The 23,441-nt window shown below is 49.5% G+C and overlaps 2 protein-coding genes across 6 annotated transcripts; one reads left to right on the top strand and one right to left on the bottom strand.

The window, feature by feature from the left end:
• Positions 1-304: 304 nt before the first annotated feature.
• Positions 305-11,408, top strand: PICK1 (protein interacting with PRKCA 1). 3 transcript variants are annotated; one of them, XM_080630010.1, is made up of 13 exons: positions 305-386; positions 1,619-1,710; positions 2,314-2,425; positions 2,901-3,029; positions 3,153-3,219; positions 5,001-5,090; positions 5,518-5,571; positions 5,672-5,734; positions 5,996-6,129; positions 6,911-7,003; positions 7,747-7,797; positions 9,413-9,557; positions 9,825-11,407. In XM_080630010.1, the coding sequence occupies exons 2-13, from the start codon at positions 1,670-1,672 to the stop codon at positions 10,073-10,075; spliced, it is 1,230 nt and encodes a 409-aa protein (XP_080486136.1). In that variant the 5' UTR covers positions 305-386; positions 1,619-1,669; the 3' UTR covers positions 10,076-11,407. The 3 variants fall into 3 exon arrangements, with proteins under 3 accessions (XP_080486136.1, XP_080486138.1, XP_080486137.1); XM_080630011.1 differs by lacking the exon at positions 305-386 and adding an exon at positions 448-615 and having other exon boundaries at positions 9,825-11,408; XM_080630012.1 differs by lacking the exon at positions 5,001-5,090 and having other exon boundaries at positions 9,825-11,408.
• A 23-nt stretch (positions 11,409-11,431) lies between these two features.
• SLC16A8 (solute carrier family 16 member 8) lies at positions 11,432-22,393 on the bottom strand. 3 transcript variants are annotated; one of them, XR_013958064.1, is made up of 6 exons: positions 22,011-22,393; positions 18,427-18,663; positions 17,802-17,945; positions 16,426-17,289; positions 14,190-14,647; positions 11,437-11,620 (listed from the first exon to the last, which is right to left on the bottom strand). XR_013958064.1 is itself a non-coding variant. In XM_080629987.1 (5 exons), the coding sequence occupies exons 2-5, from the start codon at positions 18,653-18,655 to the stop codon at positions 11,436-11,438; spliced, it is 1,350 nt and encodes a 449-aa protein (XP_080486113.1). In that variant the 5' UTR covers positions 18,656-18,663; positions 22,011-22,393; the 3' UTR covers positions 11,432-11,435. The 3 variants fall into 3 exon arrangements, 2 of the variants coding, with proteins under 2 accessions (XP_080486113.1, XP_080486112.1); XM_080629987.1 differs by lacking the exon at positions 14,190-14,647 and having other exon boundaries at positions 11,432-11,548; XM_080629986.1 differs by having other exon boundaries at positions 11,437-14,647.
• Positions 22,394-23,441: the final 1,048 nt, after the last annotated feature.

Here is a 23,441-nt window from a genome sequence, read left to right as displayed (position 1 = left end):
CTTCTCTGCACTGTTGTGGCCTCCAGGGGACACACGACAGATCCGGAGGACACTTCCTCCGAGGAGCAGCTCCCTGAACCAGCCGCACGAGAGAGGGGTGTCTGGCAGGAGAGAGGCCAGCCCCTTCCTTCCCTTGTCCCCTTCCCCTTACCGCCTTCCCTCACACCACAGTAACACCGCCGCCATTCCTCGCCGCTCCCAAGATGGCGACAGGAGCGGGCTGGCCCCGCCCCCGCGGGTCTTCGTCTCCATGGCAACGCGGCGCACGCGGAGGGGGCGGGGCTACACCGGGCTCTTCCGGCCTGGCCCCGGCGGTGACGTGTCGGCGGGGTGACAGCGCCGTGCTGCAGGTGGCGGTGGGGCCCCTTGCCGGGCGGCCACTTCCGGTGAGCACGGGGACCCCTTCTCATCACAAGCATCCGTCTCAGGGCCGAGCCCCGCCGTTGTACCGGCGGCGGTGTCGGTGATCTTCATCCCCACACCGGCCCCTGTCAGGGAGACACCCCCTAAGCGGTCGCGCCAGTGCCCGGTGTACCCTCCCCCTCCGCTCTGAGGGCTGAGGTGTCGGGCCTCCGGGAGACCCCGCTGCCGCCCACCGGCCCGGCCCGGTGAGAGGTGCGAGGCCGCTGGCAGGAGGGGTGCGGTGTGGCGGGGTGGTGCCGGTGGAGCCCTCGCCCGTTGGCGGCCGGTGGGGTTGGGTGCGGTGGTAACTGCCTCCGGAGGCCGCTGCAACGTTGTGGGACAGCGTCACCGGGGCTTTGGTGCTGCCGAAGCATGTGTGAAGCCAAAGCATGTCTGCTGATTACTGCCCAAATTAGATAGGAAATGAAATGGGGGTTAGGGGGACGGGGAGGGGGGAGGGGTTATAGAATCGTAGAATGGTTTGGGTTGGAAGGGGCCTTAAAGCTCATCCAGTTCCAACCCCCTGCCAGGAGCAGGTTCACCTCACACTAGACCAGGTTTCCCCAAGCCACATCCACCATTGCTTGTTGGCACCAACATGCCACTCACACTACCAAAAAGCCTGTGAGAAAAACACATCTCCATAATAGTGCTAAGGCACACAGACATACCCTTCTGAATGGGATGGCAGATGGGTTTTAAGCACAGCCACTTACAGATGAGGCTTTTTGTGAGAACAACTTGGGAAAAGCTTTGTGTAGCCTCCCGAGATAAGAGGAGAACGCCAAAAAGTAGAATGTCAAATAGACTTCATAACTTGCTGTGAAGTCAAGAACAAAATGGAGATGTGTAATGATGAAGGGGATAAAACTGTAAATATCTTTAGCAGCTGTGGTGCAGGTAGAGTGTGTGGAGAAGCAGCTTCCAGAAGGGATCACATTTTGTTCTGTGCTTTGGAAACACTGTGCGGAAAGTACATATGTGCGTTTTTAACCAGGCGTCATTCAAACTTGAGGACTTTCTCTTGTCTTGTTCAGAGCGGAGAATCAGAGACACTTGACATGTTTTTCAGCTTTGGTACAAGAACAGAGGCCATGGTGTGACATGGAAAAAAAGAAAAACGAAGAAGGGCGCTGGCAAGGGTGATGGTTGATTCTCTGCAATTCTCTATTGAGGTCACTGGTTTACTGGGTTTTATTCTGTTCTTTTTTCCCAGGGAGTTTGGAATAAGCAGTTTCAGACAAAGAGGCTCTGCTTAACCGAAACAATGTTTGCAGATTTGGACTATGATATTGAGGAAGATAAGCTGTGAGTATTTTGCTTGTCTTTACCTGTTCTTTGTTAACACTAGAAATAGCTTTGCAGCCAAGACCTTATGGCAGTGTATAAATTTACCTGCTCCTGATGCTGTGTGCTGAAGATTTGCTGTTCAGTCCTGATTTCTTGCTTCCCCTGGAGACTGGGGATGGGCATTGCTGTGCTGCTGAGCAAAGGAGAACATGTTCTGTTGCTCTGGGGTAACTATTCTGTATTCCTGATTACAAAGCAGTGCAGAAAAACCTTCTGGAAATTAGTGACCTTAGCCAGGGAAAAAATATCTGTAATGGAGGATAGGAGGCAAGAAGAAGTGGACAGAAACTCGGAACTTCTTAGGTCTGTAAGGAGAACACCACTGGCATTCCCTGAGCAAGTAAAAGGTTTGATGAGATTAGCAATGAATTTAACCTGTAGCACTTATCTTGCATTTCATTTATGCTGTGCAAGGTTTCCTCTCACTCCAGCACTATGGCCCATGCTGATAGACTTTATGGCAGAGATAAAGTTTTCAGTTTGTATCAACCAGAGCTATTTCATACACATGCAGCTCTGCCTACCATGTTCAGTTACTCATTTCCCTCTCTGTCATTACAGGGGGATTCCCACTGTACCTGGGACAGTGACCCTGAAGAAGGACTCTCAGAACCTGATTGGGATCAGCATTGGGGGAGGAGCACAGTACTGCCCCTGTCTCTACATTGTCCAGGTGGGCACTCAGGGAGGAAGAATAAACCATCTGTGTAAAACAGTTTCCATCTCAGAGATGGAAAGCATAGAGAGTCCCATATGATTTGTTTTCCTCAAAGTGGGAGACATCATCTCACTTTCCAGTGAGTAAGATTTCCTTGCCCTAGCACCTAATGGATACATAAGAGACTTCTGAAATTATCCTCCTTGGAGAGCATGTTAGAATTCACAGGGGAACAGTGTGACTTTCTCAACATGAAGAAATCGTATGCTTGATGACATATGTCTTGGAGGCAAGAACTTCCTCAGGGAACTATATTATCAGCCTGCCCCTTCACTAAGAAAGGGAAAAAACTGCAGCTTCACCATGCACAAAATACAGCTGAGTTAAATAGGAGGAATGTAATCGTCTGGGTTTTTGTTCACTAGCCCTGTATTCACCTTCCTCTTCCTCTTGATTCCAGACTACTTGTGCTCTTTCTTCTCTCCACCAGGTATTTGATAACACTCCTGCAGCCTTAGATGGCACTGTAGCAGCTGGTGATGAAATCACAGGAGTGAATGGGAAGTCCGTCAAGGGGAAAACCAAGGTGGAGGTGGCCAAGATGATACAGATGGTAAAGGTGAGAGGTAGGAGGGGGCCAAGGGAGCTTCTGGGTCATAGTTTACAGTTTATTGTCCATTGGTAAAAGAATCCACTGCTGCTTGCTTCCAGCACAGCAGTTTGGGATTTGCTCTTTCTACAGGGAGAAGTGACAATACACTACAACAAACTTCAGGCCGACCCAAAGCAGGGCAAGTCTTTGGATATTGGTAAGACTGGTTTCTTTCTCCTTATAGTGTTAAAATTACATGGATGGGTGAAAGACTGGTCCAAGCTAAAACCAGAGTCAAACTTTGGTTCCATTCTTCCTCTTAAATCAGTCATTTTCAAGTGGATGCTGTCAAAGAGAATTACAGGTTTAGAAAAAAATCCTTGCCTTGCTTCTTGAAATAGCCTTGAAAGGTGAGGCGTGACTTGTTGCAGGAGGCTTGTTGCAAGAGGCTTGTTTCTTTGTGTTTAGCATGGATGGTGAAACTCAACCAGGTAATAATTTTATTTATTTTTAATACCTGTAAGTCATGCTGACTATTGAGATTTTCACAGAAATGAGGTATGCAGAAATGTGTCTATCAGAAAGTTCTGGTTGCAGTTTCTCAGCTTGGAAGACAATGATGAAACACACCTATCTGCACTGAGTTTTGTACAACCATAAACTCTATAGGAGAGGAGAGAGGCTTATTTCTAAAACAAAGCATGTATTTTGAAGTAAGCCTACACAGCTGTCTCCTTTATATGGTCACATTTCTCACTTTCCTAAAAATAAATGTATCTATTCTTTTTGCTTTCATGTATTTTTATGGTGATTAAGGTGCTAATGAATTGCAAGGGTTCAGGAAAATCATGAGGAATGAGATGGATTTCTGGGGAAACAGAAGTATGGTGAAAATGTGGCATTTTCCAGAGATGCTGGACACTGGCTTCAGCTGAACTCTTAGGAGCTGCAGGCACTTGGCACCCCTGCAAGTTTGCCTCTCAATAAATGCAGCTAAGTCATCTGATTCTGAAGAGGTTGTAACTGTCTCTAGTAATTTGCAGGATATAACCACCAGGGACAGAAATTTATTCCATCTGGAGGTGACAAAAGGGTTTAACTGAGATCGAAAAGATAAAAGCAAACAAAGGGATAACTTTGATCCATAAATTCTGTATGTCTTGCTTTTAGCCTTGTCTCCTGACTTCAGTTAGGTAAAACAGCAAGTAGCATAAGCAAAGTTTAGTTCCAAGTATCATGATAGGTGATTTATAGCAAAGTTATTGACGGGAATAATCTTCCAGCAGAAGTGCTGGAGCTTTATTGATTGGACTATATAGGATGTGATAGCAGAACTGATAGGCAAGATAGAAGATGTGCTATACACAGCTGGATTGAAAATCTAGTTCTTATGAAATGTCGGAGATTAACCGGAGTCAAGAGAAAGACTCAATATGAGTTATGCAACTTGCTTGAGTTTATTGCCAAAAACTGCCTTATTTATACAAGCAACAACAAATCACGCGGCTCTATCTTACCTATTATTGGTTAGTACCTACTGTCCATGCGCCTAACTCTATACAATGATTGGCTAAGCTAACTTCTTCACGAGGGTCTCTGCGTCAGCAGGGTACATTCCTTGCGGTAAGCTAGTTCCCAGCGAAGCGTTCCTTGGCAAAATTTCCTCCGTCAACTCCCCTCATCGGCGGCCATCAAGGACGGTTCAAGGTCATACAGCTACTTCGGTTAGTTTTGCTCCGGGGTTGTGCAGCCCATCATATGAGTCCAGGCTAGGGCTGTCAAGGCCTAGATATGGACCATATGGACTATGTCCTTGGTCTTTTAGCCACTGTTCTACATCTATGTAGGTGGGTTTTGTTTTTTTCTTGCTTGCTACCTCAATAGTGAGTTAAGTTCAGTTTATTCAGTGCCTGAGAAACCAGTGAAGTATGTTCATGAGCTTTTCATGCCAATGGAAAAGACTCTTATCCTGGTTTGCAACTCTCTTTTGGCCTTTAGTATTGAAGAAGGTAAAGCACCGACTGGTAGAGAATATGAGCTCAGGGACAGCGGATGCCCTGGGCTTAAGCCGAGCCATACTTTGCAACGGTAAGTATTGTCCAGGAGGACATTTTCTTAAGGAAACACTTACTCTCTTGTGCTTACCTACTCTTTATTGTTACTTGCATGGTCCACATGATTCCTTCATAATTCTTCCCTTCTGCTTTGCCTCACTGTTGTGATTGCCAATGCCCATCCCGATATATCCTGTCAGTGGGGCCATTTATGCTAGCTAGGGTCAAATTAATTTAAAGTGAGGAACCACTTAGTGATTGCAAATAGGTGGTGACCCCACACTGTAAAATAAGTTTGCAGTTGGTTTAAAAGCTTCCCATGCTGGGCCAGGAGACAGGCATTAAAAGGTGAGGGAAATTTGAACCAGAGGCATGAAACTGTTTTTCCAGTTGATCAGGTCTTAACCATGCAATGGATTTGACTGTTCTAATTCTGTATTCTGATTCTTGTTTCCAATTAGATGGACTAGTGAAGAGGTTAGAGGAGCTGGAGAGGACTGCAGAGTTGTACAAAGGTAAACTGCGTCTTTCGTCAGACACCAGAGGGGGGAGAGGGATACCTCCATTATGTTGCAGTGAAATGATTCGAATCCTTTTTTCTGGCTTCTATCACAGGCTTGACAGAGCACACCAAAAGTCTTCTCAGGGCTTTCTTTGAATTATCCCAGACGCACAGAGGTAAAGAATCCTGAGTGAAAGGAGCAGAAATCTTTGGCTTTAGTTTTCAGGAGTTTTAGCCAGTACTTAGATGTATGGTTCCCTTGCTCAAAGAAAACTAAGTGTTGTGGAAATGAGCTGGGAAGGGCTGCTCTCTTGGCATTGGCGGTCTTACACATGGGACATGCAAATAATGCCTTGTAGACCTCTGGTCTTTAGGAGGCAAGATTCTTCTCCAGGGTCAGTTTCTTTCATGTGTTTCTATTTATTACCCTCATCCAGCATTTGGAGATGTTTTCTCTGTCATTGGCGTACGGGAGCCGCAACCAGCTGCCAGTGAAGCCTTTGTGAAATTTGCTGATGCCCATCGCAACATTGAGAAGTTTGGGATTCACCTTCTAAAAACAATTAAGCCGGTAAAGAATTTAACTATAGGAGTACAGGGTCTGGAGAAGAGGGGAACCTAGAAAGACAGAAGCCTGTCTTTGAAGGTGTGATCTTAAAGATCATTCATTGTGGGAAAAGCTGTCTCTGCTTTCCTTCAATGAACTCTCTTCATAAAGAACCTAAGAGGTAGTGTAGTGAATATATCAGTCTTGTCCCTTTGACTTTTGCACGTGGGTATATTCCTCTCCTTTTCTTTTGAGGATGAGGGGATAGTTTGATCAGAGTAGTCTTTAGAGCCCTTTCCCTGATATTGGTACCCATACTTAAAAGATGTCACTAAATGTAAAAGTTTAGATAAACAGTCCAGGAACAACTTAAGGACTTCGATCAGTATATGTAAATTGGAGTCTCCAGGGGATCTGTCCACTTATTTTAGCAAAGAGAGGATTAGATGTTGATTTGAGCGCCATTTTCAGTGTCGTATTGAATGGACAGCACTGGGTAGTGGGCCTTTGAATCAGGGAGGGTGGTTTCCAGGACCAGTTGAAACAAGATGAGTTGAAAGAAGGTGAATTCAGGCTGGCAGTGAGGCATGCATTTCTGAGACTTGAACGACTTGCCTGTGACAGTAATGGATGCTCTGTGATAATTCTGAGTCAAGATCAAACATTTTCTTTCAGATGTGCTCTAGTTCAAAAGAGGGTTGACTCGAGGCAGTCTCATGACCTGTGCTGATTAGAAGGTTGTACTTGATAAAATGTAGTCATGCTTTTTGGTCATACATTCAGCAACAGGATATTTCCCTTGCAGATGCTTACTGACTTGAATACGTATCTGAATAAAGCCATTCCTGACACAAGGCTGACTATCAAAAAATACCTGGATGTCAAGTTTGAATATTTGGTGAGCCGCTTGCTTGCTTTTTAAATGCTGGTCGAAATTAAGTTTCGTGGAATCATAGCCTGATCTCTTGGAGTCCCCCAAAAAGCTCTCCAGTCCCCATTTTTCCGATAGTTTTAGATTGTTTTTCATTAGCTAAAGTAAGCAACTGTCAAGGCATAATTGCTTTTATTTAGAGCATGCCTTTTATTTTTTCTCTTCTCTTCTACTCGCCCTTTGTTTTCTGCACCCAAAAAGCATGGGGTTTTTTAAGTGCATCTGTTCTATAACTGTAGGAATCTTATTTTCTTTTACCAGTTGAGAGAAGTATTTGGAGCTGCAGCCCTAAGGCAAATGAATATGGCAGCATCTCTTCCCGCATCAGTCCTTCCCACAATTCGTCTTTTTTTTTCCCTTTTTCCCTCCTTATTTACTCCCTTCTCATACTTTTCTGATATTGTGATTTCCCAAACAGTAGATGAACACAGGATTTTTCTCTTGCTAGGTTATACTTATCTAAAGTATTTGCTCCTGTAATAGAAATATTAAGCAGCTTCTTTCTCCCCCACCGTTTTCTCTCATCTTTCTCCAAACAGATTTTCTTTCCACTAGGGATGTTTAATATACTCTGATCCCACTGTGCTTTCCCCAGTGCTCCTAGCTGTAGCATTGAAGGAAGACTTGAAATGGTACAACTGTATGGCTATGGGTGATGATGAAATCACTTCTCATTTTTAATATTTCCTTCTGTTTTAAATTCTGTGAAGTCTTACTGCCTGAAAGTCAAAGAGATGGATGATGAAGAGTACAGCTGCATTGTGAGTACCACCACTGTGACAATGACAACTGCATACTCTCTTTCTGCAGCTTCCCCATACACACTGCCCTGTAATTGTAAAATAGCTCCTGTGCCTGTTTGCATGAAACTGGTGAATGCATCCTAATAATTACATGCATTTGTTCTTAATGTTTTAGAAACTGGAGATCCTTAAGTGCTATCTGGGCAACACTGTCATGACTCACTAGTGCTGTGGAATAGTGGAGGGACCAGACATCTTCTCTGCAGCTTGTTTGCTTAGTGGTTGCCTATCTCAGTGTTTAAGTAATATCAGCGTATGTAAGGAGGATTAAGGTGTTGTCTTCACAGATTCCATTTGTGTGTAGTGTACAGCTTATAATTAATTCTGGACTTGTTTCTGAGAAATGGAGGTTGAGCTTCTTCGCAGCAAAATGCATGTGAATCCTACATTTGTAGTTGAAGAAAATTGACTAAAGGATCTCTGTTAACAATAGGGGATTTAGGGGCTTATGACTGTAATCCTTAACAGCTCTGTTTAAGATAGCTAAAGGTATCCCCTACATGAAGGGGTTTTGGAACTAGATGATCTTAAGGTTATTCCAACCCTAACCATTCTATGACTCTCTGAGTGTATGATTCTATGTCCAGATGCTCTGCATTAAAGTAAGATCTTGTTTTATCCCAGGTATTTATCTCAGAGCAGGGATTTGATTGTTTGCAATGCCTAGTTCCCAGTGCCAGGATGGAATAAAACTTTCCTAAGATAACATTTAATTATATCTTTCCTTGTAAATGGGAAGGAAAGAATCCCAGTCTTGCCCAGCAGAGTCACATCTCTGGTTCTGGAGCATGCAGCGTGCATTATCAAGCCATAGTCTGTAACATGTATTTTTATGTAGTTATGTTTACTGGTGCAAGAGAAGAATGCTGTTCTGCTGACAGACCTAACCCCTTTCTCTCAGGACAATGTATTGGTCCCTCCCTACTGTTTTCTAGTGTTGTGTCTGGATGGTTGTAGATACCACAGGGTTCTCTGTGTAGATGTATAGTATGTTACACAATCCATATAGAATCATAGAATAGTTTGGGGTGGAAGGAACTTTCAAAGGTCATCTAGTCCAACTCCCCTGCACTGAGCAGGGGAAGCTTGCAGAGGAGGGCAGAATTTTATGTCTGATTGATATAAATTAATATATCCCTCAGCTCTTGGACTCTTTTGTTCACAGTGCTTGTCTTAATAGTTCAGATAAGAAGCCATCCCACTTTTCCAGGCTGAGTTGAAAGGTGCTGGTCCTTTTCGCTTTGCGTAGTAGTGATGTTTTACTGTACTGTGGCTGGTGCGTATTTGGCCTTCAAAGTGGCCCCACTGACTGCCAGTTGTTGACGTGGCTCAGTGTTCCTCATGTTTCGTGCTTCCTGACTGCAGTTGCAGTGAGCCTGAGAGGGCTGTAATAACCCAAAATCACTGTGAGTCCACAACAGCCAACAAACTTTGCATACAAGGTGTCCCTGCCCATGGCAGGGGTGTTGGAACCAGATGATCTTTAAAGTCCCTTCCAACCCAAACCATTGTATGATTTTGTGAGACAAGCACTGCTGTGGGAGTCTCTAAAATGGTGCTGTGTTTTTGGCAGGCTCTGGGTGAACCCCTTTACCGAGTCAGCACTGGGAACTATGAATACCGCCTTATCCTGCGCTGCCGGCAGGAGGCTCGCACGCGCTTTGCCAAGATGAGGAAGGATGTGCTAGAGAAAATAGAGCTCCTGGACCAGAAACATGGTGAGTACCACTGTTGTGACCATCCCCTGAAAAGGTCAGGCAAACGTGGCTTTGGCCTTCATGCCTCTCCTTCATCTCAGCTCAGAAGTCTTTACTGAAGAACCCTTTTGTGGCTGTGCCTGAGACATCCGCTCTCAGAGGACAAAAGGGATTAATGCTTAGGAAACTGTATCTAATGCTGTGAGGGAGGCTTGATCACAGCCTTCTCTCTGTCTGGGAAGGGGGTTTTCACTGACCTGACTTGTTCCCAACGTGTCACCACTACAGTGCAGGACATCGTGTTCCAGCTCCAGCGTTTTGTCTCCACCATGTCCAAGTACTATGACGACTGCTATGCCGTGCTCCGAGATGCAGACGTCTTTCCCATTGAGGTGGACCTTGCCCGTACTACTCTCAGCTACGGGCAGAAGGACACATACACGGACGGTGCAGAAGAAGAAGAAGGAGGAGGAGAAAGCAAGAGAGAGGGTAGTGGGAAGGAACAGGCAAATGGTGAAAAGCTCATTGATGATGCCTGAGTGGCCAGAGGAAAGACTTTGCAGACTGTTATAAATGTCTGTTTCACATAGCGGTTCATCCTCTGTGATTTCTGTGTATGTCCAGCCTGGAATTCCTCCTCTGCTTTGGGTGGGGGTAGCTGGTTGGATCAGGACCAACCTCTGCTTTCTCCTCTCTTCCTTTGCTTGTTTGCCTGGGTATTCCTTTTACTCCTAGAGATTCCTGCTGCCCAACTTGAATACTGAGGTGTGGGGAGGAAAATCCCCTCCTGCACTGCCATATGGCTGTGTGCAGGCAAGACACTGCCGAGCATATAGGGCAGCAACCACTCCCTTCTGGCACATGGAGGCCAGTTAAACATCTGGAGATGGCTACAAATGGCATGAAGAGCCCCTTTCTGTCCTCCCCTTGTGGTAGGGGAAGCTGTTGGCACCAGCATTGTTTTCTTCATCCCACTGCTCACTGTCTCCAAGCTTCCCATTCTCTGGCCTGTTTTGAGCTACTTCTGTCTCTTCTGTCCATCCCCATGGGCTGCAGGATTGATTTCTATAGGATGATCACTGTTTTTAAGAAATAGAAGTCTCAACTGATGTCTAGAAGTGGTGGTAGTACATGTGATTGGATCACCGTCCATCCAAGGAGCTGGAGGAAGCCCTCAAAGCAGGGGCTGATGGGAGTATGTGTCTGGTATGCAGAGCTGCAGAGGTAGAAAATCTCTTCCTCTGGCTTCCATCCTCTTCAAAGTAACTGATCTCCTGCACAGCTGGCACTGTCTGCATACTCCATAGCTGCAGCCCAGAGCTAGAATCCTGTAGGATGTGGCTCTGCCCTTCCCTGTGGGAAGGAGGGACCTGGCTCAGGAAAGAGCCCCCCTAGTCAGCAGAGATGCTGAGGTAAGAGTGCTTGTCTGTGGCAGACAGGTTCCTGGGAATGACAAAAGCTGGCAAAGCTGCACCCATTTCCTTTCTATCATTCTCTTTTCCATCTCTCCTTCATTACTGTATGGCTCTTCAGCTAGAGAGGAGAGACAGGAAGCCTCGTGGAGAGAGGAAGGCATGGCCTGTAGGCAGAGGCTTTGAGATTTTCTAGTGCAAAGCATGAATAGCATGCTGCTTCCCGCTCTCCTCTCTCCACAGCCATTTGTGCTGTCCTGGGCCAGCCAGCACCAGTGGCTGACATCCCATTCCCAGCACAAGTGAAGGAGGGGAAGGAAAATTGAGGTAAGTGAGGCTGCGTCTTTCCTCCTTCCTTTTCTCTTCTTCCTTTATCCCTGTGGGCTGATCCCAGATACTGATGGCACTTTCACTTTTGGCAGACAGCACGACTGCCAGGAGCAGTATGCTTCTCAGAGGCAAGGGTTTTGACTTCTGTCATTACATTCTAGTGGTAGTGAGAGAAGTTATTTGAGGACATTAATTTATGATCGAGATGTTTGTTTTTCTTTGTTATTTCTCTTCGATTTGTCTTTGGAGCTTCGTCATCTCTGTGGGTGCCTGGAAGAAAGCCATTCACGGTTAAGCTGCTCTGGAAGATTTCAATGGATTCTGTTGTACTGACCGTTGTCTCTAATAAAGAAAAATGTGACATTTCATTTCCTGTCCTTTATGGGTTTTCTTTAGAGGTTTATTTGCACATCCCCTATTGGTTTTAATCTCAAAATACAGTGATGAGAAGATGGGTGTCATGTGCTGGCCATTTATTTTTCTTGCTCATACTGGTGGATAACCTCTGTGCCAAGCTATGGTTGTCACTGCAGCTCATGTTTGCAAAGGAGAAAGCTTATAAATGCTGTAGCAAGGCCAGTCCTCCATGTAAGACCAGTGTGGCTTCCCAGGGGAGCACCAAATCACCGGTTGCCTCAGTTCTGCTGGGTGGCATCCTTGCATACCTCCAAGGCCAGCTTCTCCACACAGCTCAGCTGTTGCATCACAAGCTTGAGCTGATGCTTAAGACCCTGATCCTCTTTCAGAGCTGTTTGTTATGCCATAATACAGAGCAGTTCAGAGGGACAGAGAAAACTGGCTTGAAAGCTGACAATGTGGAGTGGAAGGCAGCTTGGCCATGTTTTTTGCAACCTGACTGGTGGAGGAAGAGGTCTGGGGATCTTACAGCACTGTCTGTAGCAACATCTTGTACCCTGAGGGCTTTTATGTGGTTTGTGAAAAGATTTCAGAGCAGGAGGCTTAGTGGGGAATGTTGACTGGTGACAAGGAAACAGAGGGGACCTCGTTCCCATGACCTGCCTGGCTGACAAGGGCCTTGGACCACTGGGAAGATGTGAGCTGCCACTTGGAGGGGGTGCTGGTGACCAAAGGAAACCCGGCCTGGGGGACAGGAGTTTGGGGTTGCTGGGAAAGTGCTGCAGAGCAACTTGGTTGAGCAGAGCACAGACAGTGATATTACCTTGTGGGGAGGGGGGAATAAGCTTGTGGAGCAGTGAATGAACGCCTGCAGTGCTCCATCACTCTTGCTGCTCCTTCTCTTTCTCCCAGAGCTTTGCAGCTGCGCTTTGTCATGAGGCTTAGTCTGATTTGGGATGTTTCTAAGTGGATTTGAGTAGGAAGAAGCCCAAAGTCACGGCTGTAACTGATCCACAGTCAGGGCTGACAATGGTGATGGGGCAAGGCACAGCCCCATGGGGTTTACCTGCTCCCTGCCAATTGCATAGAATCATTGACTGGTTTGGGTTGGAAGGGACCTTACAGATAATCCAGTTCCAGTGTCCAGTTCTTACGTCTCTTTAAACTGACGTTCTTCAGCAGCTTTATTTTGCTTGTCACTTAACTGCTCTTTGCTTAGGAACATCTAGGATGGAACTTTTTCCTTCATGTCCCTGCTCTCCTGCTGGTTCAAATGGCTTTGCGGGTGCTGCAGGCTTCACCCACTATCTGTTAACTTGTAGTCAGTCTGGTTTGGAATGAAACACCTATTTTGATGGTCCCATGAGCTGCCTTCCCTGTATCCCTCTGCTTAGTTTTTGATCCCCCGCTATAGTCACAGGTTCCCCCAGGGCCTCTGAGGTGAAGCAGTTCAGGAAACCGGAAGAAAGGGCTTTGGCCAGGGTTGTTTATAAAAGATCCAGTCCTAAAGCAGATTAGGAGTGGTTTAGGCATGCCAGGGAAGGTTGTCTGCTGAATCTGGAAATCCACCGCTGCAGCAGGGGTGAGGGAGTCATGCCTGCCTTACCATGTGCTCCAACACCCTCATCAATGGCACTGGGGGCTCTGGATTGTCCTTCTGCCTTACCTTTGATTCCTTTACGTAAGGGGTTTTTCTCTGAGAGGAAAACATACATGGGCCTGGTGCCATTCCTGGTGAGTGGATAATTGCCTGGGACACGGTTATTTACCTGCCCTGAAACCCCCACCTCCCATAGAGGCCAAGTTGTTCCTTCACACATCAACAGCACTCACTTCAGGCTAGATACTAATAGCTTGCTGCTATTCCTGTCGGCGAGGCTCCGTCTCCTGGCTGCTCACCCAAAGGCATTAATCTTTTTAGACGCCTTCTTCCTGCACTGCAGCAGCAGCCTCTACCCAGCACTTCCCCACTTGGAAAACCAGAATCGTGTGTCACTGCCTCAACTTTACCACCCACAAAAGATGCTCCAGAGGGAGGTATCCCACCACTTTGGCAGTGCCCAACGGAGGCACTGCAGGGAATGCAGTGTCTACGCCCATGCTGGCTGCAGCTGGAAGTGGCCCATATGATAGCTATGAATTATACCACCTCCTAAACCTAGTTCCAGCTGGCCTGGCCCTATCCTGACTGTGGAAGTGAGGCGGAGGAAACACTGACACCAAACCAAAGCGTACCAGATCTGATTACAAAGAGTCTCTAATTGTTTGTGTTCTGTATTATGACAATGCAAAAGGAGAAGGAGAGTCCTTGGCAACCTCTTCAAAAGACTTTCTCTGGGGCTGGTTTGAAAGTGAGGAAAGAAGATGACTTTTTGTTTTCTTTTTGGTGTTTGGGCTGCTCTGAGCCTGAGTTGCACCAGCGTGGGTGCAGGATGCAAGTAGACCTATCACTGGTAGGTATGTGGACGTATGTACATAAGGACCAGATATTCTCATACCTCTCTCTCTTACCTCTGTGTTTGTCTGCACTTTCTCCTCTTTATCTCCCACCTACCCTGCCAAGCTGAGGTGCATGCAAACAAGGCCAGATTTATCCATCCCTGTTCCTCTGCCCTGGCTAAAAGCTGTCCCTCTCCACCGTCTGGTCAGCATCACAGCCGTCTCGCGCCAACACCTCCCCGTCCCCAGCGGGACACTCGCCTCCCTCCCTGCCCTGCTCCTCTGCCACATGGTTGGCCTCCTCGCTGGCTGTCACCACGGCATTGTCAGTGCTGTGGGCTGGCTGGTGGTTGTCACTGCTGTGCTCCTCGGCCTCCTGCACATCGGACTCTGCTTCCTCAGTGTCACTCCCACCACCCGCGGGAGGGCTCTTCTCCGGGGAACCTTCCTTCTTCTTGCCTCGGTTCAGGCAGCAATAGGTGGCCATGGCCAGGAAGAGAGCAGAAAGCACCACCTCTGAGCCTGCCAGGTAGAAGATCACCTCGTAGTTCTTGAGAGCATCAACCAAGCGGCCTGATGGTTGGAGAAGAAATGAGAGTTAGCTTCAGCCTACACTTTCCTGCATGGACAGACCAGCACCTGCATCTGGCTGAGGACCCATTTTTCTTTTTGGTAGAGAGAAGTCCTTTTGGTTGGCCCACAGCTGATGATTTCTCTGCCAAAGAGACGTTCGCAAGGTATCTTCTCAACTCACTGTCAGTAAATGTGGTGAATTCATCCCCAGGTGAATGTATGTGCCGTGTCCATCCAAGCTGGATGGCGAGCAAGGAGCCTGCGTGCACGCCAGCATGCGTGTGTGCAGCTTATCCTGCACCAAACTCCCTCAGCACCCATGGGGCGGGAAGCAGCTCAGGAGGATTACACCAAACAAAGCCACTTTGTTCAACCCCCTTCTTCCAGCTGAGCACTGCTCCCCAGGCCTGAGCTGTCGGGTTTGCCAGCACACCCAGGCTCCCTGGGCCGGGGGGTCCTGCAGGTCCTGCCGGGGGGAAGGAGGGCACCACGATTTGGCTACCCCCAGCACTGTTCTTCAGTGGCTTTGCACTATCTGCATCCCATTGTGCATGCGCACAGTGCCAAGGCACAGCTGAGCTGAGGCAGGAGGGCCGAGGGATGTCCCCCATCACTACCCCCTGGTGTGCCTTGCTCCGAGGAGCAAGGTGCTGTTCAATCTCCCTCATCCCCATGGTCTATCTGCATCTGCGTTCACGACATGTATTCCTTGACCCTCCCTGGCCTGGGGCTGCTGACTGCCCCACAGCTTTTAAGACAAGACATGAATTACTGTTATCATAAAGAGGGTCTTCTCTTGGACACCAGTTTTTACCTGAGGGCTGGGTGGAGCTGCTCAGGGTGGGTTTTGCTCATAACTGGCGGTATGTGCTAGGGAACAGATCATTAGAGGTCTTCACTGATGGGTTTTAGCTCACGCGTTGCCACTGAAGGAAGGGAGTGCACGGAGCAACAAAGCGGCCCACGGTCTGTCCCTGACCCTTCCTCACAAATCACACATGCAGAGAACTCACTTCATTTGTAAATAAGCCTTTGGCATGATCTGACTTTCTCTGACACTTAACGGTAACCTACACCAGTTTCTCGGATGAAGGGTATCTCTCTATTCAGCAGCTCATTTATGGACTGACCGTGGGGCACGGACCTTACTGTGGCCTAGACCAGGTTGGTTGAGAAACTGTGTCTTAATCCTCTTTAAACGAAGTAACAGCAAATGCCTCAGGTGGCTCTATGAGCTGTTTTGACTTGATTGGCACCAAAATGCCTGTGCCTTTGGACTGGGGCCAGCACAAATTGAGATCATAATTCACAGCACCAATCAAAAGGCCATGGACCCCAGGGAGAACTTGAAAGATCTTTGCCTTGTCCTAATGAAGACTCTCAAAGGTTTGCCTGCAGCATGTGCCTGACCCTACCCATAACATGATTTTATGCAACATTCACAGTGAAGGCAGAGTCCTGGATCCCAGCACAAAAGGACTGATCAGGACTGAAGGACACTGGAAGTCATGTATATCCCTGGATAGCTCTGTCTACCTGCCATCACTCAGGTCTCTGAGCAAAGCAGAGAGGGAAATACCACTTGCCGTCTTCTGCCATGCTTAGATTCAGTTGTGGTGCATGGAGTGAGACTGAGAGCTCTTACTTCAGAACCCAGTTTCCAGAGGACATCCGAAGTTGAGGAATAGGGTCTTTCATCAAATAACCATGCCCAATACCCGCAGTACCATGGAATGGCAGCCAAACGAATCACCTGTGTTTTGCAGCAAGAGACCTACCTGCAGAGGGTGGCCCGATGAGCACAGCGAAAGCCTCAATAAGCAGGACCAGCCCGATGGCACTGGAGAACTTCTGTGAGCCCACGATGGCCATGAGCACCTCGAACTGCAGTGCCCCCACCATGCCGTAGGAGATGCCGAAAAACACGCAGAAGATGACCAGCCCCGTGTAATTGCTAGCCCTGGCACTGCAGATGTCTGTCAAGCCATTGAAGAGCATAGAGAAGCTGAACAGGTATGCCACGTGAGGGCGGACCCACTTCAACCCTGCCACCATGCCGCAGGCCGGGCGGGCGAAGATGTCTATGAAACCAATGATAGAGAGCAAGAATGCAGCCTCTGTGTCTGGTACACCTGTGTCTTTGGCATAGTTGACCAGCAAGATGGGGGGCACGAAGAGACCCAGGACCAGGATGAACTTGGAAATAGTGTAAATGATAAACCCTCGGTTGGAAAAGATACTAAAATCCAGAAGCTTCTTTCCTTTCCTGGGCTTCTTCTTGGCTTTCTTGGCTTTCATGGTTCCATCAGTGGTGCTGATGCCCTCCTCTGATTTTCCTCCTATGGGCAGCATCTCCTTGGCTTCATATTTGTCCCGAGTTTTCTCCATCTTCCGCTTCATGCCCGCATCCAGGGGTCTCATGACTGCCCCACAAGTGCAGCAGTTAAGCAGGAGGCCACCCATGATAAGGAACCCTCCTCGCCAGCCAAACTTCTCCAGCAGCACTTGCCCCAGTGGAGAGAGGGAGGAAAGGAAAACAGGGCTCCCAGCAGCAGCCAGTCCATTGGCAAGAGGCCGACGCTTGTCAAAATATGTGCCCAGCATGATCAGTGAAGGCTGGAAGTTCAGCGCCATACCCAGACCTGCAGGAGGGTGAGAGCCAGGAGGGAACGGGAAGTGCAAGAACATGAGATGTGGTTTGCAACAGGCTGAAAACTCCCTTCAGGCTATCTTAGTCCCGAAGTCCCATGACGGGATTCATGTGTTCCTCACAAGCCTCTGCTCCTTCTGCTCCCATGGTGGTGGGCTGCCCCCACAGAAGGTAGGCTGAGCCAGCCTGTCTACCTGAGGTGTATCTGAACCAGGTAAACATGGACGTGTTTAACAGGACCTGTGCCTTAAACAGGAACTTTGCCTCTCTCGTCTACCACTATACACTGATGCCACCCCAGTTGCCATGGTCACCAAGCGTCGTTTTAGATCCAGCAGATGCATCTCCCACAGACGCAATGTTCAGGACTAGATGCCTCCTATGAGCAGATGCAAATAGGTGAGGGAAGATCTAATGTTAGACCCAATGCTAAAGGGAGATACAGCATGTTCTTGGCTCTTCTGCAGGTAAGTGTGTCCCCTTCCCAACTCGTGAGGCTCTCACCTGTCAGCACACCAGCTGTCAGATAAAGCTCAATGATATTGGTGGTAAAAGATGCCAGGATCATCCCAGAGGAAGCCAGCAGCCCGCCGATGAGCATCACGGGCCGGCAGCCAAACTGGTTCACCATGATGCTGCATACCGGTCCTGGGAGGAAGCAGAGGGGACAGAGTAGGAGACCAGGAGGAGATGAGACACCTGGGAAGGGGCAGCCATCCCAAATAGGGCACTCAGGAAGATGAAACATTAATGACAGAGATCATCGCTTGGCTGCTTAGATACGCATCCATTGGGCCCAGCCAAGGGATGTGGGGACTGCTTTTCCTTGCCTTCAGCCCCCCAGTGCCTGGGAACAAGAGGGGCTTGGTGTGATAGGGGCAGCACTTGAGCAGTGGGAGCAAACCCCATGTTAACTGTGTGAGAGACAGGTGGGGCACACCTCAGGTCTCCTGGAGCAGAGAAAAAGGGGACATGCAGCACACTTCTATAACAGAAGTGGTGGGACAGTTGTATTCTGCATGTCACCAGGTCAGTGAGCATGAGGAAGGCCCATGGGGACATGGGTCTTGGCCTGTAGCAGGGCAAGAAAGGCACAAGCTGAGAAGGAGGGAGTGTGTCCAAGCATCACCTGTCCCATAGAGCATGGCCAGCATGATGGAGGAGATCCAGGCTGTGTCGCTGTAGCCCACATGGAAATCTTTCATGAGCTCCTTGAAGTAGACACTGACGGCTTTTGGGAAGGCATAGGAGAAGCCGGTGATCACAAAGCAGCCGAGGAGCACGATCCAGCCCCAACCACCATCTGGGGGCTTCACAGGAGCTGGGAGATGCCCTTCCTCTGGGTCACGTCTCCCCATTGTCTAGCCTAGGAGAGGAAAGCAGGATGGGAGGAGGCAGGGCAACAGAAGGAGGGGAAAAAAGAAAGAGAGAAATCTCCAGGCACTGCATGAAGAGAAGAGCTATGAACAGAAGAGCTAAGAAGAGAAGAACATCTGCTACAAGGTTTCTCTCGATACCGGCCATCTCCAAGCTCTGAGAGCCTCACTGGGGTACCACACCATCTCTCTGTACCTTCATCCTGCCAGGCAGGGCAGGATTCCTTCAGGCTCTGAAGTCAAGCCACAACTGAGCCAAGGTGGGAAGGCCCCCCCCGAGCTTGGGCATCCTACAGCTCCGTAACTAGCTCCTGGTCAGACACAGCCAAGCAGGGTCACAGCTCTCAGCTGAGACTGGAGAGCTGCATTGGATGTGGTGGGGCACCAGGACCTGCAGCACTCCACTTGCTCCATATCCAGCCTTGCCTGCAGGCTGGTGCAAGGTGAAAGCCAGCAAAGTGGATCACTTTTGACTCCCAAGATCTTCCCTCAAGCCTCTCCCATCACAGTCCTGGGAGCCCTCCAGGACTTTCCCTGCTACAGAAGTCCCCACCAGTGAGGCACAGGAGCTCCATTAAGCCCCCTTGTGCTTTCCTCTGGGAGGCCCTGCCCTCTCTCGCCCTCCCTTCCCTGCTGTGAGGGGCCAGATTTGGGAAATGGGTGAAGGGGAAAAGCACTGCAAACCGGTGGTTATTTGCATGCCAGAGAGATTAGGGCTCTGTACCTACACATAAGGGCCCAAACAAAGCCTAAAGGGGGGAGAAGGAGGGAATTAGAGGGGATGTCTTGTGAGTAGCTCTCGGGGCTCTTAAGCTGCCCAGGAATTTTGTTTCAGTTGGCCGCTATGGGTATGTTTTTCTCGTTTCTCCCCTAGGCGCCAGGTCTCTGCCATGTCCCTTCCAGCACCACTGGCCCCAGTTTCTTGGTCAGCCAGGTTTATTTTCACACCTCTGTGTAAAGCTGTCACTGGACTTTGATTATAGATGCTCCCAAGTAGCATCAGACAGGCATTAGAAAGCAGAGGGGCTTTCTCCATGCTTGAGCTGGGCTTTGTCAGCTGGTTTGCCCTATTACCATCCTCCTGGCAGTACAAACTCAACGTGAGTTCTGTCTCCTCCCCAGATCCCTTGGCCGAAGGACTGTGAGATGGCGACAAGGTCCACATCCCTTGACACTGACGGTCATGGGAAATGCCAGCAGTTGTATCCTGAGACTGCTGAGGGAGCAAGGACACTCCTATGGACGGGACATACAGGGCTAGACCCGGGAGGTTTGGGTCTGTGTATGTTTCTCAAGGACTTCCTTCTTCTTCATGCTCTCCGAGCAATGGGCACCACTTGACCTGGTTCCCATAGCTGCTGTTGCTCAGCACGTTAGAAAAGTGCAAATCTTTTAGGCAAAAAGCATGGATGGCAGAAGCTGCAGGAGAGCCCAGGTAAAGGGCCCCTGCTTGGCAAGAGGTGGTGCTACCCCATGACACCACTGTGGCTCACAGGAAAGGAGAACAGCTGGTCTTTCTCAGGCTGCAGGAGGTTCAGGATGCGGAGCCGAGACTGATAACGGGGCTGGGAATTGCTATGAGAGGGTCTGAAGCTGCTGTTTAGGGGAACAAGGAAAAAAGACGACTAGGTGAGCCCATGAACCTGGGACAAGGAGGAAGAGGGAGCAGGATCTGACTCTGAGCACAGACTTGGGCGGCCATATCCTAACAGCTCTCAAGCTGAATCACGGGGCCCGGTGCAGCCTACTCCAGTCTCTTCCCCCTGGTCCCATTTCTCAGGGACTGTGGCAAGGGACAGGGGCATGAACTGAGAACAGGGTGCTATAAAGACATTTTCAAGGCAAAGAATGATGGCAAAGAAGAAAAGATGAATTGTACGCTCTCCAGACACCCATACCTCCCCCCTCACACCCTTTCTGGTGTTGTCTGGATCACTGGCACGTGGACAGCCAGGCTGAACGGTCTTAGTCAGCTTCTGCCATTCCCCTTCTCTCCTAGCTCCACCTGATTCACAGCCAGGTATGGCTGTACAAAAGGGGACCTGCTGCAAAAGCGCAGTGATTTCTCCATCAGTGCTGGTGCTCCACCACTGCACCATCTCCTGAACGTACCTACTTCAAGTAGGAGTGACTGCCACCAAACATACCCTGAGCCTTTTCGTCCGAGCCCCTCTCCCAGCCTCACTCTTCTTGATCTTGTCCTGCACCATAAATTAAACGAATCAAACCATTGCAATTCATCTGGCTTTTGGTTATGGTTTTTTTTCTCAGCTTCCTACCAAAAACCCTCTTGTGCACCTGTGCCGTGCTCTTCAGAGATTTCTGCAGCATCACCTGCCAATAAGTCCACAACATCTGGTTTTGAAGAACCCATTAGACAGTTATCCATCAGCACTGTTAGAGTTTGGAGCTGGATGAGCATCTCTACAGCAGCCACTTGTTCAGTGCTACAGAACTGTACATCAAGGCATGAAAGAGCTTTTACTTGCCTGCAGGTAAATATTGGCTGAAAAAGATGAGGTTCACCAGAGGAGCTCACCTCTGGAGGGCCTCCAAGACCAATGTACTGTAGCACATTTGTCCCAGCTCTGAGCTGGGCAGTTCAGAGTTGTTTTGCTCCTAACACTGCAGAACATGCATTAGCTCTTCTGTTCACAGCTGCACGTAGAATCACAGAATCAACTAGGCTGGAAAAGACTTTTAAGATCATCAAGTCCAACCACTACCCCAGCACTGCCAGCGCTGTTTACCCTGCGCCTGCTTTTGCACACTCTACAGCTTGCTATTCTTTTCTCCTCAGTTAAGGAGCTTTAGTCACAGGTAAAAATACCACGAGTAAGTTCACATGCACCTAAAAGCTCATCAGCATGGGCACCTGCCCTTCCCCGTGCATCGCAGGCAGGTGGACCAGAGCTGCAGAGCTACTGCCGCTGGTGGGGGTCAGGAGGAGACTTGTGCTGACACCAGAAGTCACAAGCCCTGGTGGGAGGGCAAAGACCACAGCAGGTTCAGCCGTGGCCGCCAGTCCCTGGACACACACAGAACATAAAGCAGCTGGCGCTGGACGATGCCCAGCAAAGCTCCACTGTGCCGGGCAAGCGGCATTCAGGAGGGTCCACATAAATGCTAGGGTGGCTCCTAGTGCCTCCACGCAGTACAGGTGGGGTGGGGGGTCTGTTTATTGAATGCAAGGGCAACGATTCATGCTACCAGCCTCCCCAGCCCACAGACAACACAAAGCTTTTGTTAGAGAATTAAATGAGTGCAGGCTTAAATTAAATGAGCTGCTCCGCTGGCATCCAGTGCCAGGATTCAAGCATCCCTCCACGCCACTGACCTGTGTAATGAAGCGACAACCTCCCGAGCAGCGGCTGAGCCTCTGAGGGCTGAGCGGACCGGTCAGCAGCACTTTCCTTCTCCCTCTGGCTGGCGCTTCCCAGCGCTGGACTAGGGCACACAGTTAGATGGCCCTGCTGGCTCTTTGCTCCATGGTGGGCACGCCGTCAGCCGGACACAGGGTGATGCCTGCAGGAATCCAGAGCCTGACCAGAGGTCTCTTTTGTTCCCCACTCCTTCTTTTGGGGCAACTATGTCCTCACTAGAGAGCTAACCCTGCTCTCAGCCTCCTCTCCTCTGGCTCCGATGCTGCCCTTGGCCGATCCAGGGGGATGCCCAGCGTGTGGGACCCCCTCGCCTGCTGTGTGTGCAGGTAGTGCCTCACGGCACTCTCAGCATCGATGTGGGTCAGCAGCCGCTTATGGTTTCAGGTCGGCAGAGACCGGCGGGTGCTGAGCGGGCAGAAAGCACCTCTCCACTTTTAAGAGGCTTTTCCAGCCAATGGGGAGGAGGTGGCTGCTTGCCGCGGCCCGAATCCCCCCCAACGTAATCCCGCTGCCCAGGGGCTCCTCCCCTTCCCAGCACAGCGGGGCAGGCTGGCGGGGGCAGAATCAGAGGGGCTGAGGCAGGAGGAAGCAGGGTGAGGATGGGGGATGCTGGTGATGGACCCAGCCAGGACAGAGGGTGCCGGGGAGGGGGCAGTGGAGGAGGAGGGCAGCAGCCCATGCTCCATTAAGGGGTAAAATAGGTGAAGGGGCTGCTTCAGAGCCCTCCACCTCTTCCTCAGCTGCCAGCCAGAAGGATGGAGAAGCACTGGTGTGATTTTGCATGTGTCCAGCAGAGAAGGAAGACAAGGATGGACCAGCTGAGGAAACTCTGCCAGCCATGGCTTGAAGTGCCAGATCCAGCCCATCAACATATCCACCCTCCTAAAGCACCAAAATCCCCTCAGTGGCTGCCACCTATAAAGAGGTCTGGCAGGCACTGGGGACAAGCCTCTGGCCACACAAGTGGGAAGCCATTTTGGGGAGGGAAAGACCAGGGCTGTAAATCCCCAAAGGCCCTCAGGCTCCTGGCAGTGGGGGGGCTGTGGGGGCTTTGCAGGGCTCACAGCCAGGGTTTAATTTCTATTAATAAGGCTAATCGGCTAAAGCCCTGGCCATCGCTTGCGCTCCTTCCCTCTCCCGCGTCGCCTTTCCCATGAGGGCTCCCCCAGCACATACAGGGCATTCCAGGCTGGTGAGATCCCCACAGATCCTGACCCCTGGGGTGGCCACGGAAGCATCGCTCTCTATTTTATTTAAAAAACCCTAATACTTTCGCCAGGACAACAGGCAGAGGAGCAGGGCAGCACCACTGTCCCTGCCCATGCCCTGCCCCAGGGCTGTGCAGTGAGGGAAGCGGCTGAGCTGGGGGGTAAGAAGGGGCTGAT

The sequence above is a fragment of the Psittacula echo genome (genome assembly GCF_963264785.1).
Source record: "Psittacula echo genome assembly, chromosome: 1".
Taxonomy (NCBI): domain Eukaryota; kingdom Metazoa; phylum Chordata; class Aves; order Psittaciformes; family Psittacidae; genus Psittacula; species Psittacula echo.
This window is presented reverse-complemented; position numbering and strand designations above follow the sequence as displayed.